At 39.1% G+C, this 17526-nt stretch overlaps 1 protein-coding gene across 1 annotated transcript; it reads right to left on the bottom strand.

The window, feature by feature from the left end:
- Positions 1–7794: 7794 nt before the first annotated feature.
- C2H1orf216 (chromosome 2 C1orf216 homolog) lies at positions 7795–15699 on the bottom strand. The gene is made up of 2 exons (XM_039550155.1): positions 15423–15699; positions 7795–14837 (listed from the first exon to the last, which is right to left on the bottom strand). The coding sequence occupies exon 2, from the start codon at positions 14810–14812 to the stop codon at positions 14024–14026; it is 789 nt and encodes a 262-aa protein (XP_039406089.1). The 5' UTR covers positions 14813–14837; positions 15423–15699; the 3' UTR covers positions 7795–14023.
- Between the last annotated feature and the right edge of the window lie 1827 nt (positions 15700–17526).

The following is a 17526-nucleotide window of genomic DNA, read 5'->3' as shown; positions in this document are numbered from 1 at the left end:
ACACAAGAATAAAACCAGTACTTCCCAAGTTCCTTCATGAAACTCAGATGGGTGGCTCACTGGGAAATATCCAAGCAACTAGATGAAAAACTTCATTCCAACTTCCCAAACATGTATTTGTCATTTGTTGAAGAATTTTAGGATGATTTCTTTCCTCTAGTCTTTGTACAAATCTTCTAACTAAAGCACTGAAACTTCTAAATAAGGGAGCATAGGTCCCTGCAACCTTGGAAACAAAAGATTATTTTTACTTTCCTTGATACAATGCAGTTTTTCTTCTCTTAAATTTGTCTATCTCATCCTTTTACTTTAAGGTCACCGAGTTTTCAGGTTGCTCTTTGACAGTAGCAAAAGGCACCTGTAAGTTGCCAATGCACACAGACTGACCAACCTCTTGCCTTTCCCCTGGTCTGAAAATAGTCTATGTAATACATCACCACCAAACTCAAAGATTTCTAACCTCTGCTTTGCTGGTTTTTGTTTAATTTCAGACAAGAGAAGACCCTGCTTGCCTTAAAGCCTGACTGGTTTCTTCCAGCCTTAGTAGCTGATGTAAAGAAAGAAAATGCTTCTTCTTACAGTTCTGGACAGTACTCTGCAAGTCGTCTTGGAGATTGGAAAGACTGTGAAGCCTTCTGGGAAGAATCTTTCCTCAGCTTTTATTTGCTCACTCCAAACAGATGTAATTAATTCTGCACAAACACAGATATGCACAACTCTTACAAGTGACTAGTTTTCAGAATCAATAGCAAAAATACAACCTATTGTGATTTGTGTTTTTAAAGCTGCATAGCAAAGGCTGATCAGCAGGGCATTCACAGTCTAGAGGCAAACCCCTTACACAGGCAAATTATGGACTGGATGGACAGAAACAGGTTGCTACCTCTTCGTTTCTGCAGGATTTTCTCTACTGCCAGGTCCAGTTCCATAAAATACAACATTCAAATGGAGGGGGGACTAATCCTATTCCAAGTTACATGTGCCTAATTTCAAAGCTTTATGCCTGAGTGCTATCCACATTCAGATGGACACTGCGTGTTGCTCACTCTTCATATTCATACACTTTTATTGCTTTGATTCAGTTTACAAAACAGTTTATAAAAAGTTAGCTTGAGATGCTGTATTCCTGTTTCCTCCAGTAAGGTGTAGTCAGTCAGTAAATATAAGCAGTATAGTTTCTTTTTATCTTTCCTCTTCTAAGAAACACTGGTTTATAATGGGTTAAAAATCTGCTGCTAAGCACTGGCCATTTTAAGGTGTATTCTTCTCCCCTGCTGATTTGCCCTCTGACCTTCTGGGGGCCAGAGTGGCTGCAGACTTCATTTTTACTCTATTTCCTGGTCTCTCTCCTGGCTGTGCTCTCAATGCTTCCACAGCAGATTAATGACAGCTAATAATATCTGATATATCTGGACATTGCCACATAATGAGTTGCAGTCCCACTGGGTGCCCGAAGTGTCACTACTAACAAATTCACCAGAGCAGCACATAATTAGCATGTAAAGGGAGTGATCATGCAGTAAATCTGGAGGGGAAGATGGATAGCCCATGAGGAAAAACTATAAGGGAAAACTACTATTCTTAACACTCATTGGTAAATGTATGTTTCTTGCCATGAATATTTTCTTGATAACAAACTGTGGACAGGTTACCTTTACAGTAACATTATTCCTTCCACGGCTGATAGGCAGAATTTCATTATGCCACTGCTAATGTTACAATATTTCTGCAAAATGTCACCATATGTAAATTAGAAGAGGTTAGGGTTTCCGTCTTAGTTTTCTTTCAAGATGCACTGTCCCTTTCTGCTATGGCCTAATTCCCCTTTCTACTAGTTTACAGACATGTTAACATTGATCCAACCTTGCAAAATAAAATTGGCACTGGACTATCTTCCTTCTCCAATAGCTAAATAAGAAGGATGAAACTCCACACATGATGGAACAAAGATAGGAGAATAGAAATGAGCTTACTTGATGAGGTTTTATTCAAAGTATAACCTCTCCTGATACATCAGAATATACCCAATAAAATAAAATGGATCCATGGACAATGTGAGTTACCTGACCTCATCCAATCACAGGTCTCTATCTTGTGACCATCTGGCTGACCATCACACCCCAAGTGCTGCCTGTAGTTTGGGTGTGGGCAAAGAGGCTTTCCCAAGAGGAGGAGGTCGATAAGGAGCAGATGAATTGTCCTGATGGGCTGCATTCAGCCTGAAGAGACCTAAATGGGACAGCTCTGCTCTAGTTTCAGCCATTTGTCCTCATTAGAAACCATTGCTCAGCAGTGTTAAAGAGTTCATTTCAGTTTGAAGTTGTGTCATTTACAGGCCTTTTGCTTCTTTGACATCTGTGTGGGAACACTTGCATTTAAATCTCCAGCTCTGAGGTTTATTTGAGTAATTGACCAAAATGTGATTAATTCCAAGGGCAAGGGTTCAGGTTTTTTAATTATTATTTTGCTGAACAGAGAGGCCTTTGGCCCTGACGGCTTCAGACTTTAAACTGTTCTTGTTCACGAGGCCCTTATGTCATTTGAGGGAAAAAAAAGTTAACAAGGAAGCCTCACTTAAAAAAGCAAACTGAAATCCCAAAACACAAACAAAAGATGCTTCCTATAACAGAGATATTTTACCATGACAAACAATTACTCAAAGATGTGAAAAATGCATGTTAGTTTAGTTATATAAATTTATATAAAATTGACTAGATTTATATAGCTATATAAATTTATAAAACCATTATAAACAAATATATCATTTATAATTTTAATAAATTATAATCTATAGTAAGTTATAATAAGTTATCTAAAGATTGCAGTTATATAAATTTATATAAATAAATAAAATCATAGTTAGTTTAGCTTAGTTTAATCTCTACAGCCTGCTTCTGCAGAGAGAGTGCTTGGCTAGGAGAGCTCTGTGATCCTCAGGCTGAGCAAGCACCAGCTGACAGAACCAATTTTATATCCAAGGCAGAAATTACACAGAGCCCAGGTACCAGCCACTGTTTGTGATGCTGGTGAGCACTATTGATAAACCTTGACACTTTTAAGAGTGTGAATGGCTACTCAGCAGTGCAGGGATGCACCCTGGAAATAACAGCAGCTGCTCCTGCCCACAACTGCATTCCTGTTTCTGTCTTTAGCCAAGTGCTCAGGAGCCGCACAGATCAGCTCATAACCTCCAAAATTTTCTGTGGGTTATATCTTTATGGAGTTTCATGCTGGTTTGTGTTCTGCTGAAGAATCAATTTTTGGAGTCATATAACTTTAGCTTTAAATTCTTTTTTCTAAAAGGTAGGTTTCCAAACTGGGCATATAAACCCTAGGGAATTAAAAACCGTACAGTTAATTAAAAAACAAGCACTTTTTTTTCCTAAAATCCAGCAAGTTTTCCAACTCAGAAAGACTATTTAATTGGATATTGGAAGGACAGAAAAAAGAAAGAAATTAAAATTTTTTAAACCTTTCCTGACAAATAACAACTTTAATTTTGAATCCCTTGTTCTATTTCCTTGTCTCTGCAATCCATATGATAACTCACAACAATTATTCAAGATTCACCTTTTCACATAATTTCTTTGAATACAAAAAGATCCAAATGAATAAAACCAAACCAAAACAAAATAAATAAAACCAAAAATTAAAACAAGGTTTATATTGTTTATCTTGTTTTTAATGAAAGAATGAAACAGCCTATCCAACTCCCACAGGGGCCTTTTTTTATGCAATCTTAATGATAATTAACTGACAGTGATTGATGGCTAGTACTGAAGTAATAGTAGATACAACTGCACAATTCCATCCAATTCACTTTTCTATTTTTTACCAGTCCTTGTTTATTTCTGAATAATATCAAATGAATTATTTGTCCAATTATAATTTCACATTTAAAGTTCATCAGAAATGCATTTGCCCAATTGTTCTGTCACTTTGCTGACGGGGATTTCATATAGTCAGATTTCATTCTGTGTCAGGTTTAAGGAAGGCAACTACTTTTGCCTTGGAAATACATGAAAACATTCACATACATTTCCATATATTTTGTAGGCAGAAGTATTTCTGCTGGAAAATGGGCCCTGGCACACTGGGGCCGTACAGAATTTTTGAATGTGTCCATGTGGAATTATGTTGAAGGGAATATGAGTCTTTTTTAGCTTCATTTCAAAATGTTGTTGTTAGCATTGTAGTCATCTCTAGGGGTGTTTTTTATATGCCCTGAACTGTTTTTCCACAAAATCACCTTTGCTGAGAAACTCCCAGAGTCTCACATTCAACTTTGGTTTTGTTGAAACTCACAGCCTCTCATATATTGTCAAGAATGACTACGTGAAATTACTACAATTTATTCTTTATTCTTCAAATCTACTGTTTTAAATAACTGTTGCCATTATGCTGGTTGTGTCAGCCTTAAAATTTTGTATACATATCAGCTATTTTAAAAGTTTTTTGCAGAGGTCTCTTGCTTTACCAGGAAAATGGTCCAATTTGAATTGTGTATGTTACATAGAAGACCTCATGTTTTAAGTTTCTTCATCTGACAGGTGAATTCTCTCTAGTATTTTATCACTTCTTGCCTTTAAATGATATTATTTTAAGTGCTTTTTTGAAAGACTCTTTCTTTCTTTTATTGGTTGAAAGAAAAATAAGTTCTTTTTAGACATGCAGCGTTCCCTTAACAGCTTCACTGCCCTTTCAGTGTGTCATTACATATAACAAAATGTACACACAATGCATCCCTTGGGAGTTGAAGCTTATCACGGTGCAGTACTTTCAAAGTGAGTGTTTTATACCATTTGGCACCCTGAGGACATGTGAGGTGACACCACTGATCTCTCAGGAGAGACCTCACTGATTTCTTACTGCTCTTGCTGATGAAGAAATTAGTCAATAACTATATTTTGTAAATTCGAGCAGCCGTTTCTTTCTTTCTCTCTCTCCCATAAGACAGAGGCTGTGGTAAAACTGCATCTGCCTGGGCCTCAAGGCATGTTCAGTTCTTGCCTACCTTTATGCCCTCCTTGATGAGAGTAACAAATCAAGTTCAAGCATCCTGTACTGAGGGATCCTTCACTAGCCAGACACTGCTAAGCCCTGACTAGTAGGTAAGACTTTCATGGAGGTCTATCAACAAGTCTCAATCATCCATACAGGTTATTGCTCAGGGACAAGGGACACCTCTTTCTGCCCAGGGGCTGCCTGCTGTCACTGAAGCATCCTTTTCCAATACAATCAGTGATCATTTGACACACAGGGGACTTCCAGACTTCCAGGATTATGGCCAATAAACCTTCCCCACTAAGAGAAGAACAACCAGTGGCCATGAATCATGCATTTTTCAAGCACTAGAGAAGATGGGCAATACATAAATACCTCCTTATTTTTGAGGGATGCTTTCCTTAAGAATAAGCTGGGAAGTGTTGGTCTGTGCACAAGAAAACATATCCCTGCCTCGTGCAGAAATGACATAGTTCCACTGCTTCAGAGACAACTACGAATGGAAAAAAATTATTGCAAGAAAACTGAAGGTGTTCTGTTGGGTTTTTTTCCATTCAACTGAAGGAACAAAGCAGCAACAACAAATGATTTTGTGTCAAAAGAAGCCTTCCTTCCAAGTGACCTGAAATTAAACATTTCCTTGTCACACATTGTGAGCAAAGTAAGGGACACAAAATCATAGAATGGTTTCAGTTGGAAGGAACCTTAAAGACCATTAAACTTTTTTTACACAATGAGAAGCAGTACAAATAGGAAAGGCTGAGGGGCTCCACTCCACTTCCCCCAATTTAAAACATTAGAGCAATTCTGAAATCTCTGAGCAAATGGGTGACTGTGGTGATCTGTTTACCCACTGCTTCTCTTATCCCATACTGTTCCCCCCGCTTTCCCTTGCCCCTAGCCCTGGCCATTCCCTCCGGTTCTCCCTATTGGTTCCTGTACCCCAACTCCGCCCATGTACCACCCCTGCGATCTGACAAAACCCCCTGCGCCCGGATCACGAGGTCTCACTGCCTCTGGAAGTCACTGGGACAAGATGTAACCATTAAGGGTCCTCTGAAACCCTCATGCAGAGACCCTTCTCGCCTCCTTTGCCATCACTGAGTTGTAGAGCTGACAGCTAGCCAGAGCAAGAGAGCGGAGCCGTCCGAAATGGACTATGGGAGGGCGAAATGGTCGCACTGCCCTAAGCAGCTCTGCTGAGCTCTCAGGGAAAGCTGCAGCTTGCTAAACCAAACCTAGCACTGCAACACGTGACTTAAGTTCAAAACCCATCAGGTAAAGATAGAAAAGGAACTAAGCACTTCCAAGTCCTAACCTCTGTGATGCTGGAAGGGTTGAGAGGCCAGGCCAGCTACATACTCTGGACTCTGCACATAAGCAGTTTCTTCATCAGAGAAAATTACTCATGAATATGACACAAATCAGTACTTTCCAACAGGCTTTCTTCTAATTTTATGTACACCCACCTATCATATCTGTGTAAGTAACATCAGAAACATATAGTAATGGAGACACTCATCTGATTATAAATAATTTGTTATCTGACACAATCTCAAGTTTCTTCACAACAAGCAAGAATTATAAAATGCATCCAAGACTTATGGAAAGAATGATATATTTATATTCCATGGTACTTCATATATGACAACACCTGAGATTATTTTTAGATCTAATGCCACAGGGTAAAAGACAACCTTAATTTTGTGCTGGTAGGCCATTATAAAACAAAATAGCAGTTAGACTGACCTTCCAGATCCTATGTTGTACTATCTCTTGATCTCCCAAAAGCATGAGTATAGATTTATAAACTTCTGTCAGGACCACCTTCATGTTTTGATACTTTCGGCTTCAAGTAAAGCCAGTTATCAAAGTACTTCTTGGTAAGATATGGAGTTTACAAAAGGCTTCATGGGTTTCAGGACAGAATCTAATTTACCTATACAAGCAGTTGTTCTGCTGCAGAACCTAGAGAGACCATCTTATACTGCAGAGTCATGACTGTTCTCTTCACTGCCTAAATCAGACTTTAGCTTTTCTGTTCAAGTCTTAGGTCCACAGAACAAAGAACGAAGAAAGACAAGGGACTTAATCTCACTGTGTCTTGTCTGTGCGTAATTTAGAGGAAAATGTTTGAAAGTAGAAAGCAGATACCAAACCACACTGGAAACAGTAGCATTGATGTGCACTAAAGAGCAATGTGAAAGGAGAGCAAGAAGTTAGATATTCCAGTGCCTAGTTTTGGACTTTCATTTCAGAAGATTTGGACCAGGCCAGTTCTCCTAGTTCCTGTTGCATGTTCCTGCCATGCAAGCAGTGGAAAATGAACATATCAGCTATGGACAACCTGAAAGAGACCAAGAACTCTGTTGTGACCCTAGTTCAATTTGCAGAGCTGAGATTTTACGGATAAAAAGAGGACAGTCCTCCAACTCACGTACCAGAAAAATGAACAACACCCAAAGCCTATGTCATTTTTCCTGGGAAGATTCTTTTCAAAACAGAAGTATTAGCTAAAGGCATTTCCTTCTCTTTGAATTTTTGATAGGTCTGGAAGAGAACTCTCCTATTTGAAGAAGAATGCTCACAGGATCACAAAAATGTCTCCTCCAATAATGGGAACAGAGTTTATTTCTACCTCCCTTTGTCCCATGCAGTTTCAGGCCAGGTTTTCTAACAGTTTGAAGGTTGTTATAAGGCAAGCAACCAGCCTCTTTCCAGAGTGGACAAATTAACTGATTAAAACCCCTGCTGCTGTCATGACTCTGTATACACAATTCTATTCTTACTGGACACTTTGCTTGCCAAAATAATATCTAGGTAGGTACAGAAGTTCCAGGTTGTATTTTGTTATACCCATCTGTACAGGCACCCATGAATTTTGAGCCACCATTGCTTTACCATCACATTATATGGGGGAATTGGAAGAATGGAAAACAGCCTCTACTAAACTTGGTGATTCATTTAAACAAGCTTTGTTTCAGTAAAGCAAAATTTGTACCAGTCTACATCCCAATTACCTCAGACAAATCTGCCATGATTTGTAATTACATTATTATTTTAAATTAATCCATCCATGAATTACAGTTGTCTTTTGTTTATTCACTTGTTTAGGCCAGTCTAAAAAAATGAGCAAAGCTTTCAACCATTCATAATAAAGGCAAAATGACCAAAAAGACCTACTTTTTTTTTTAGTTTGCATTAATGAGTTCATCCCAAAATATATATGCAATAATAGAGGAAATTAAGTTATAAATGTAGGGATGTGCTCCAAGACACCATGAAAATCTGCATGCAAATGCATAATAATCACAAATCTACATTATTACAATATTAAAAAATACCTACAATTAAATTATCATGTGGAAATAATCATAATATTATTGGAAACTCAATTATTGTGGCAACCCTTGTCGGGGAATTAGCAGGCTATGGCAAAGGCAAGTCAGACCTGAATTCATCAAATATATATTATCACAATATTACATGTTCACTTCGATTCCATGCAAAGACAAACATCCTCACTCACTAGTATCTGCTCAATGCATTTGTATTATTCATGAACAACTCTGTGATCTATTATACATACAAAACTGATTGTACGCTGCTTGCCTGAGGCTACAATGCAGAGACACAGAATTAATTTTATTATATACACATGCATGATAATTGTGTAGAATTCGGTCAAATATCAAACTCTGCTCCTGTGCTCCATTATTTTACTTTCCAAAAAGAGGTCTAAGGTCAGCAGCAATTTCTCTTTGGTGACAGTGAAACTCTTTGTCATTTAGAGTAGAAAGTTCCTGGGTACTAACGAGCCTGGTGCTGTGATGAATGGTCACACATTCCCTTTCCTTTCCAACCCCCACTCATCAAAGGGAGAATGGAACTTTTATTGAGATTCTCAAGAATTCCTTGCCTCTCATGCACACAGAAGTCACTTTGGGCTGTGGATTTGGAGACTTCATTTGTCAGAGATGGAGGAAACTTTTTCATTTGTTTTGTAGACTTGGCTAAAATTGTGTGAGAAGATGATAAATACAATTAGGGAAACTTACTTGCAGCTGTGAGAACCTTTGTTATTTCAAAACATTTTAGTAAAACCTCTAAAAATGTTTTCACAGAACCCTCTCCTCTTCTTCAAGTTTTCACTAAATTATAAAAAAACAAACAACTAACTCCCCTTTCTTTAATAGCACAAGAGATTTATGGGAAGGCCTTCTCAAAATGTAGAAAAGCCAGAAAGACAAAGATTAGTGCCATACAAGACATTTGTAATTGTTTGAAGACACTAGGAGAGAAAAATGCATCAAAATTGAGAAGGAACATGTACAAGGCATACTTCAAAGTCCTGACATGGATTCAAATGACATTGGAGGTCAGCGGGACACTCACCTTCAATACATTACAATTTAGGTAGAAGCCAGAGTTAGGGGAGTAAGTTGTGTGTATAAATTTTGGCAAAAATAACTACCATCATTCAACTTCAGTGATGGGTATCAGCTCCCACAGTGCACAAACAACTCTTAGTATGCATCTAGCCTAATGATCCAAAAGAGTTTTTTCAGGAATGAGAAGAAGTAAAAAGTTATCCTTAACTGAGAAAAGAAACTGTTCAGTGTGACATTCTCCATGCCGCATTAAAATCAAACCCTGAAACATCTTGTCCTTGTAGTTCCACTCCTATTCTCCATCCACCATCCAGGCACTTAGCTATCACACTTTGAATCTCTGAGCTTTAAAAATGAAGAACACTTACTCCTTGCCCAGTGCATTTGGAGTATGGTCCCACGCGAGCATATCCCAAATCCATCTTTGCATTACTGCCCTGCTTTCAACAGTCATAAGCAAAAGGGGCTCTCCAAAGCATTTATATTCTAGATTCATAACATTTATAGAAATAAACTGTGACAAGGACTCTAAAGAGTTTCTCCAAGTCTACTCATCATCCAGGGATGATCTAAACAACCTCATCTTTAAATCTATGTTTTGTATGCTTATGTCATCACCAGAGTCCATAATTTTCACAGTTCCAAGGACAAGGCAGAGTGATCTGCATTTAGTAGTACATGACTTGTAAGTTTACCACAACATCATTAATTTACTTCAAACCCATCAAATCTTCACTGTCCTAATTAAAAAATATGACAGATGCATAAGAAAATCTCAGGAAGGGGGAACTGAACAAATCTATTGCATAGCTACATCACAAAAGGTAGTAAGTGAACGTGTTAAGGGGACTGTTTATCTTGGCTGACTCATGGCCATCAACAACCGAAACAGCAAAAACATGGTTCTGACCAGTCTCCAGGGCAGCAGTTTAGCTAACTGAAATGCTGGAGATGCAGAAGAAAAGCACTTGTGTTGAAGAACATCTCAGTAATGCATTTTGTCCCTTAGGTATACATAACTCCATTCTGTTCTTGAATATTTCTGATTTCAAGTTGGCACAAGCTACAACTTTTTTAGTGTTAGCAACTATTCCAAGAGGGCTGACACCTTTTAAATATTCCACTCTTTCACAGTAAACCCATGATTATTTTCTGCCATGTCAGAAATAGGTGAGCAGCAGGACCTTACGGTTCAGGCAGCATCATTTACCTTCAACCTTTGCTGTAAAAGTACACAAGTTGTAAGGTTGCAGGGAAGATTTCTCCCGGAGATTGTTCGTTTGGCAGGCTCTGGAAGTCAGTAAGGTAATGGAGAGAAAGGCCCTACTGAAAATGCTTGTTTTGGCATCATTACCCCAGTTCCTGTGAGGGCCATGAGTTGAATTCAGATAAAAATACAAATTCTAAGAAATTTCATTGGACCTCACCCAAACTACCAAACCCCTTAAGAACATGAGGAAATCAAATAATATGAGATGAACCACTTTTGTTCAACCTGAGACTGTTGCTCAGTCTGATATGCCTGAAAAAACCTCCATGAGTTACCCATGGTGTTCTGAAACTTTCTCACTGGCCTTCCACTCCCAAAATACAGTAAAACATACAAGGAAAAAAAACCATAGCACATTTTCCAAGCTTCTAAAATAAACTCATTTTAAAAATCATATTGCTTTTAACTGTTTTTTCCAACTCCACTTATTAGTAACCACACTAGAAGCACCAGCTAAAAAGTAAATTCTTGCAAAGACTGATGTTATTTCCTCAGTTAATATTTATTTTGCATGTATCCATAGAAGTACTACATGGAAAGAGTGTGCACACACACAATAACTCTTGGCTTCATTTTCCTACCAGCTATCAGACAGCGTTGCTCATGCACAAATCTTTCTGTATTTAATATTCATAATGCAGAACATCTACTGATCCCAGTTAGGATCAAGAAATTTTATGAGGTGTTGTACAAAACAAAGACTATCACTGTTCTGCCACAAAGAATTTACAGTTGGACAGATTGACAGACTAACTATTTCTGCACTGGCTGTTATAAGTATTTCTTGATCTTATTCTAGTCACTCCTTAATGCAAATATAACACTATAGGTAACTCTATGCAGTAATGTAGGGCACTCTTGCAGCAAATATAGGACAATGCTGTACTTCAGCAGCTACTAAGGCAAAACAGTTACTCTGTTTTAACAGGGTTTTTTGTAGTTTGGGGGCGGTGTTATATTTTCATTGATCTATTTTTATTCAGTGGAAAGTTACATGATAGTATTAGTCAACCTGAATACACTTTAAAAAATAATTCTTTTTCAGTTCAAAAGAAAAGTTGGCTAACATTAACAACAATATTCATTTTGACTGTCTTCCTAATGGAAACAATTTGACATTTGGTTTCAAAATTCAGCAATTTTTTGAGATGTGACCCTTCCCCATTATATCTTTCCCCAAAGGAGGTGACACCACAGTGGTTTGCTTGTACTTGGTTCACAAAACAATTACTCTTAACTAGTCACAAAAAGGCTTTTCTAGTTCAAGAGGTATGGGGGTGAAAAAAATTTTAAAATCTTTACATAGCCCTATTGGCCATGATCAACTCCTTGATTCCTTCTTGAGAGGCACGTGAAGAAAGAACAGGTTACCTCTGAGGTGAGTTTAGTATTTAAGCATTCTTTGGGAATCCTGCACTGCTGAGAGAGAACAGCTTTCCCAAGGCTGAGCAGAGAGCTAGATGGGATCAGAGCTCAGGAGTAATGCTTCCCAGTCACATGCGACCACCAGCTCTCTTCTGTAGCCCACTAAAGGCCTCTGGCAACCTGAATTCCCCAAATGAGGCAGTAGAGGATGCTCCTTCAAATATCTCCTTGATGCCAAGGATGTTTCTATGGTAATTCTGCATTCAAAGTTACTGGTTCGTGCTGCATGAGAGGATGCACAAGGGCCCAAGGAAATGAATGAACCTATCTAAGGTTGTGCATACCCAGGGGGCTTCCATAATTTTGGGTGCACAGAAATACAAAGATGGAATAATGACAATGTTGTGCTGCACTTCATTTGTTGAATTACTTCAATACCTTGTTCGCAGATGTGTGCATGTGAATCTAATCAACCAAACTCCTCGTAGACAGCAGAGATTATTTTGAGAGATTATTCCTGCTTCTGCTACAGAAAAAGAAGCACCAGCCTTTCACAACCTCTTGAATACAGGGAGGTGCGTGTGCACGCATACACGAATACACATATACCCCTCTCTCTATATGCACTAAAAGAAAGGTGAGAATAACAATTTTCCTATATATAACACATTCTCATAAAGATAGGATGATTAAAAGCAGACCTGCCTTTTCATGCAGAAAAAAACCCACACCAAAACCTGTTTGATTGTTTATCTAGTTAATCAATTATATAAAAGAAAACAAAACAAAAACAACGGGGAAAGGAAAGCTGGCATGATCAGAAATATATTTGAAAAAAAATGTGATTTCTCCATATCCCTTGAAATCCTAGAAAAGGAAACATTTTTGTACCTTTTCTTCTTGAAACATATTTTGCTTCCGATTCTAAAACAGCACGTTCAACTATTCAATTTGCTGTTCAATAATAGTGACTCACATTGCCTTTTAAATGCATACAAAAAAGTTGCATCTTTTTGTTTTCATTTTCCCTGCGTGTTTGTTACATACTGACATCAAATTCCCTGCAGGCATCCTAACCTTGCAATTGGAGAAACAGCGCTCCAGGGTTTTCCACATGTCTAATACACCTGGATAAAAAGTGCTAATTGTCACCAACTTCCATTAAATGACAGCAGTAAGGCACAAAATATGCTTGATTTGCAGATGCTCGTGCCACTGGGAATTAGCAGCAGATTAATAATTGTGCAGACCTTGAACATTCCCCTGGCACTGCCAGCCTGGGTTTCCAGTGCAAGTGTCAGACTACGAGGCCTTTGTTTTTAGCTTACTTTCCTGAGGAAATCAGGCTTAGGCATTTTCACTCCTTTACTCTGTGTGTTTGGCTGGCCTACCTTCCCACAATAATTTCTGGTTAATCTGAATAAATTTTAAAGGAAAGTAGAGGTTGCAAACATACAGTGTCCTTAGCAGTTTTGTGAAAAACAGCCAGCTAGGTAGATATAATCAAGCCTGAGATAAGTGTTTCAAATATCCTGGCTTTTTAGATTCAGGTATTCTTGCAGACAAATAAACCCTAATTCTGTTCAAATTTTGTTGGTGCTGAAATTAGAAGGGACATGTGCCATATCACATATTCAACAGGCAGCAACCTTGCATCCAGGCACCTTTACAGATCAGGTGACAGACTAGGTTCCCAGTTTGAGGTGATTTTTTTCTTTTTACAAACCTATATGGCAAAAAAATCCTTTTCGCCTTGAGGCTTTGAGTGGGCATCAGGAGTCAGCTTCCTGCACAGGTTCACCCTTGCTCTTTTATCCTCCAGACAAATTCAGGGGCCAACACTTTACCTTCTCTCCTCTTTTCTTGCTCTGCTGCTGCTGCTGCTGTTTCCTCTCCACTCTTGGCGCACATGAGGACACCACCCCTATGGCACGCAAGCTTACTGGCAGCTCTGGTGGCATTGCAAAGCTCATTTCTGCAAGCAGCAACATGATTATGGTGAAGGTGAGGGTGAGATTGAGCAAATGTGTTTCAACACTTCTTTCTTTGTATTTATCACTGTGCCATAGCATTCCTGCAGCCTGGCCTGCTGCTGCTCCAGCTGCCTATGCAAACTCCTGATGGAGCGCAACAGCAGGAGCCGTCGGTACATAGCTAGCTGGAGACGGTACTTTTCCTTTTCCTCCTTTTTCTTATTTTCTAAGACCTCCGCTACTTTTGTGGTCTTCATCCAAATCACACAGCCCAAACTGCAAGAGGCCATACTGCTCTTGGTGCCGCTCCGTGCCTGCTGTGTGTGGCAGTCTCCGGGGTCAGTCCCAGCCTTCAGGGCCTCACTGGCCTCAGCGGGCACCCTTAGGGCCTGCAGCACCTCTGAACTCCATTCGCCATCACAGCAGGGGCTTTTGGAGTGCAGGGAGGCAATGTTCACAGGCAGCAGGTTATCAGCTGCCTCAGGACATGAGGAGGCATCTAAAGATGCATCCACAGCTGCCAGAGGATGCTCAGCCAGCCCAGCAGCTGTCCTCTGTGCCTGGCCACCACTAACTGTCTCTGGGCCAGTCAGGGCTTTTACCTGGGCCACTGCCCTGCTGGAGAGGACAGACAGTCTTTCTGGCACCGCTGAGCTTCCCTCGTCTTCATTAAGGCCGTCTAGCAAAAGGCTGGCAGAGCAATCAGGGGATGCTGTTAAAGCACCATGAGTCGGAAATCTGTCTTCATCATCACTGCTGTTTTGGATCTCCTCTTCATCTCTTGATATTCCAGTTGCTGTCTCAGCCATTTAATGCATGAGCTACAGAAACTTTCTGTGGACAAAGTGGAAGTAAAAGGATTTCATTTCCACATACACACAGAGAGAAGCCCAGTGCAGAGTGACATTTGAAGAAAGAACCTCTTTTTATATTTAAGCAATGGACCTATTACTTTTCTAATAAAGCACAACCCTTGGGTCACTTCAGGCCATTTCTTGTGATTTGCATTAGATGTTCTTCGAGACACAACATTAATCCAATAATAATTAAAATGATATACTGTACTATTAACATTCTCAAATCTTTAAAGGCAAGTAATCTATCCCTGCAGCACTGGCTGTGCTGACTAATTAAACAGAATACAGTTGTAAATGGGCATTGTAAGCACTTCTCCCATTTAAGAGCACAGGTCTAACAAGTGTAGTTTGTAGAGATGGACGAGTTATCAGGATTGATCAGCTTTAAAGGGAGGTGGAGGTACCACAAACAGTAGGTTGCATTTAAATGCCTTCTCCAAGATTAATTTGTCTGCTACCAGTTTGTTTACAAGGTTGCCTTTCCCCCTCCTATTAATTCTAACAGTAAAGCTATATTAGCACCACACTAGCCAAAGAGAGGAAAAAGAAATCAAACACTTACCGAGGTTACTGGGGGGAAGGAAAAGAGTTACAGTGCATTGTGTCTGTGTATCATGTTTTCTTGAATGTGAGTCAGCACAATCTGGAACAGAAACATCACAGTGCTGGAGCAGGAGCAGCAACAGCATTACGCTGTTCCACCCAGCAACAACACAGTCAGTCCCAATCACAGAGGAGTGCAGGGCTGCTTTCTTACTCCTCAGTGGGCATTCCTCCCTGGCATGCGGCTTTTATGTCATCTTTGAGCATCAAAATGAATACCAGGATTGGATGGCACTTTTTTCCCACCTCAAAACCAAACACACCTCATTCACCCATTCTGCAGGGGGCAATACCTATGGCCCTTCCCATCCCTGACAGTCAGCAAGGAGGTAGTACAGCACCAAAAGAGGGTGAGGCATTCCAGACTCTGGTGTGCATGTTTTCGTTCAGAAAAAGCAAGCTTAGATAAACTTCAGCTGCATGAACAAGCTAAACCTAAAAATGAAGCAAGCATTCAGCACCAACCAAATGCTAAACATGAAGACAGGCAGAAGCTGTAGATCGAAGTGGTTAATGTACACCCATGTTTAATGAGGCTGGCCTAATCTTTAAAGAGCAGCACTACATCCAGCTAAACCATCCCACAAAACAATAAACTTTATCTGCACTTCTGATGTTCAGAAAAGCTACCTTCAGCATCATCTCTTGCTGTAATGCCAGGAACAAAATTCACAAATGATCTACCTGCATCTACTTCAATCAATTTACCACAGGGCTTCAGTTGCCCCAAGACTTTCTCTACTCCATTCTGCTAATACAAATAGAAGAAAGAAGCAATCCAAAACACTATCTAAAATCTTTCTGCAGCTGGAAAAAAATGAAAGTAGATCCTATCTCCACTTCTACGTGTGCTGCAACACAGATAATATTTTTTTATTTTTCATCTGCACTGACTAGCCTTCTTTCTGATTAGTCTGCTAGGATATGCTTACAAACTTCAACACACAAAGCCTGGTTAACATCAATTCGGATTTGTACCCCAAGGTATAACTTGAATGCATTTTTTGGTGCAAGAGATAATTTGCACTGAATTTGTAAAATAAACTAAACCTGCTGTGTTTATGTGCCAAATCATGCTGTAGATTATATAAATAATACTCGGAAGAGATTAATATCCAGTGAGTTAATATACAGTGCAAGTTTATATCTTGGTAATTCCCATTTATCTGAATCACAAGCTATGGTAATTGAAGAATATGGAATTCAGATAATGGGGAATTTACTGTATTAACATGTTGAAAAGGTTCATTGCAATACAGCATTATGGAGAGAGTCCCTTGGTTTCAGCTTCTCTTGTCTCCAAAGCACTGCAGGCATATCTCCCACTCCAAAGAGGACAGGGGATGGGTGCTAGGTAGTGTACCTGATCTCCAGCTATGTCAGTACTTTTCTATCAGCTATAGTATTCTGTTCCTCACTTCTACATTTGTAGCAATTTGCTGCAACATAAGTATTTTCTAATAGTCTAACAAGGCATGAAAAAACAGAGTTTTAGTTTCTGGGGTGTTTCTTGTAGTTTTGTTTGTTTGTTTTTAGGTCCTGGGTTTTGTTTTTTTGTTACTTCTCTGCTGCTCTAACTTTTTCAGCAAAATTTTACAGTCAGTATTCCTTAAAGAGATGGGCAGGGAGACAAAAAAGTAATTTTGCACACCAAATTACTGTCACCAAAAATAATAATAAATGTTTTGTAGGTGTGGATCTGAATGGAATAGATAGCATCTGATGCAATCAACTAAACAGTAGGACTCCAATCGAAACTCATTTATATAGATGGCTTTTCATAGAATATTAGGACTTTATCTGTAATATATGAAGCTTAATAGCAAAAAAAAAATATTCAATCCATTGGACTTAAAGAACCAGCAAAATAGAAATGGGCATTTATGCAAAATTATGCAAAAAATACATAATTACTATTGCTAAAATACAAGTATCATTTATGGCTAGGGCTGCATGCATCTTTCTATTATAGCACTTCCCTCCATTGTTCATGACTTCATAAAATCTCAGCTAAAGGATCAGATGCAAAGGTTCTAGATTCAGTTTCTGCCTGAATGCATACT

This window comes from Corvus cornix, chromosome 2, assembly GCF_000738735.6.
Source record: "Corvus cornix cornix isolate S_Up_H32 chromosome 2, ASM73873v5, whole genome shotgun sequence".
NCBI lineage: Eukaryota > Metazoa > Chordata > Aves > Passeriformes > Corvidae > Corvus > Corvus cornix.
Note: the sequence above shows the minus strand (reverse complement) of the source record. Positions and strands in the feature narration are given on the sequence as shown.

Bases quoted from the DNA above. Each gene is read 5' to 3' on its own strand.
- C2H1orf216 (XM_039550155.1), bottom strand. From the start codon at position 14,812: ATGGCTGAGACAGCAACTGGAATATCAAGAGATGAAGAGGAGATCCAA.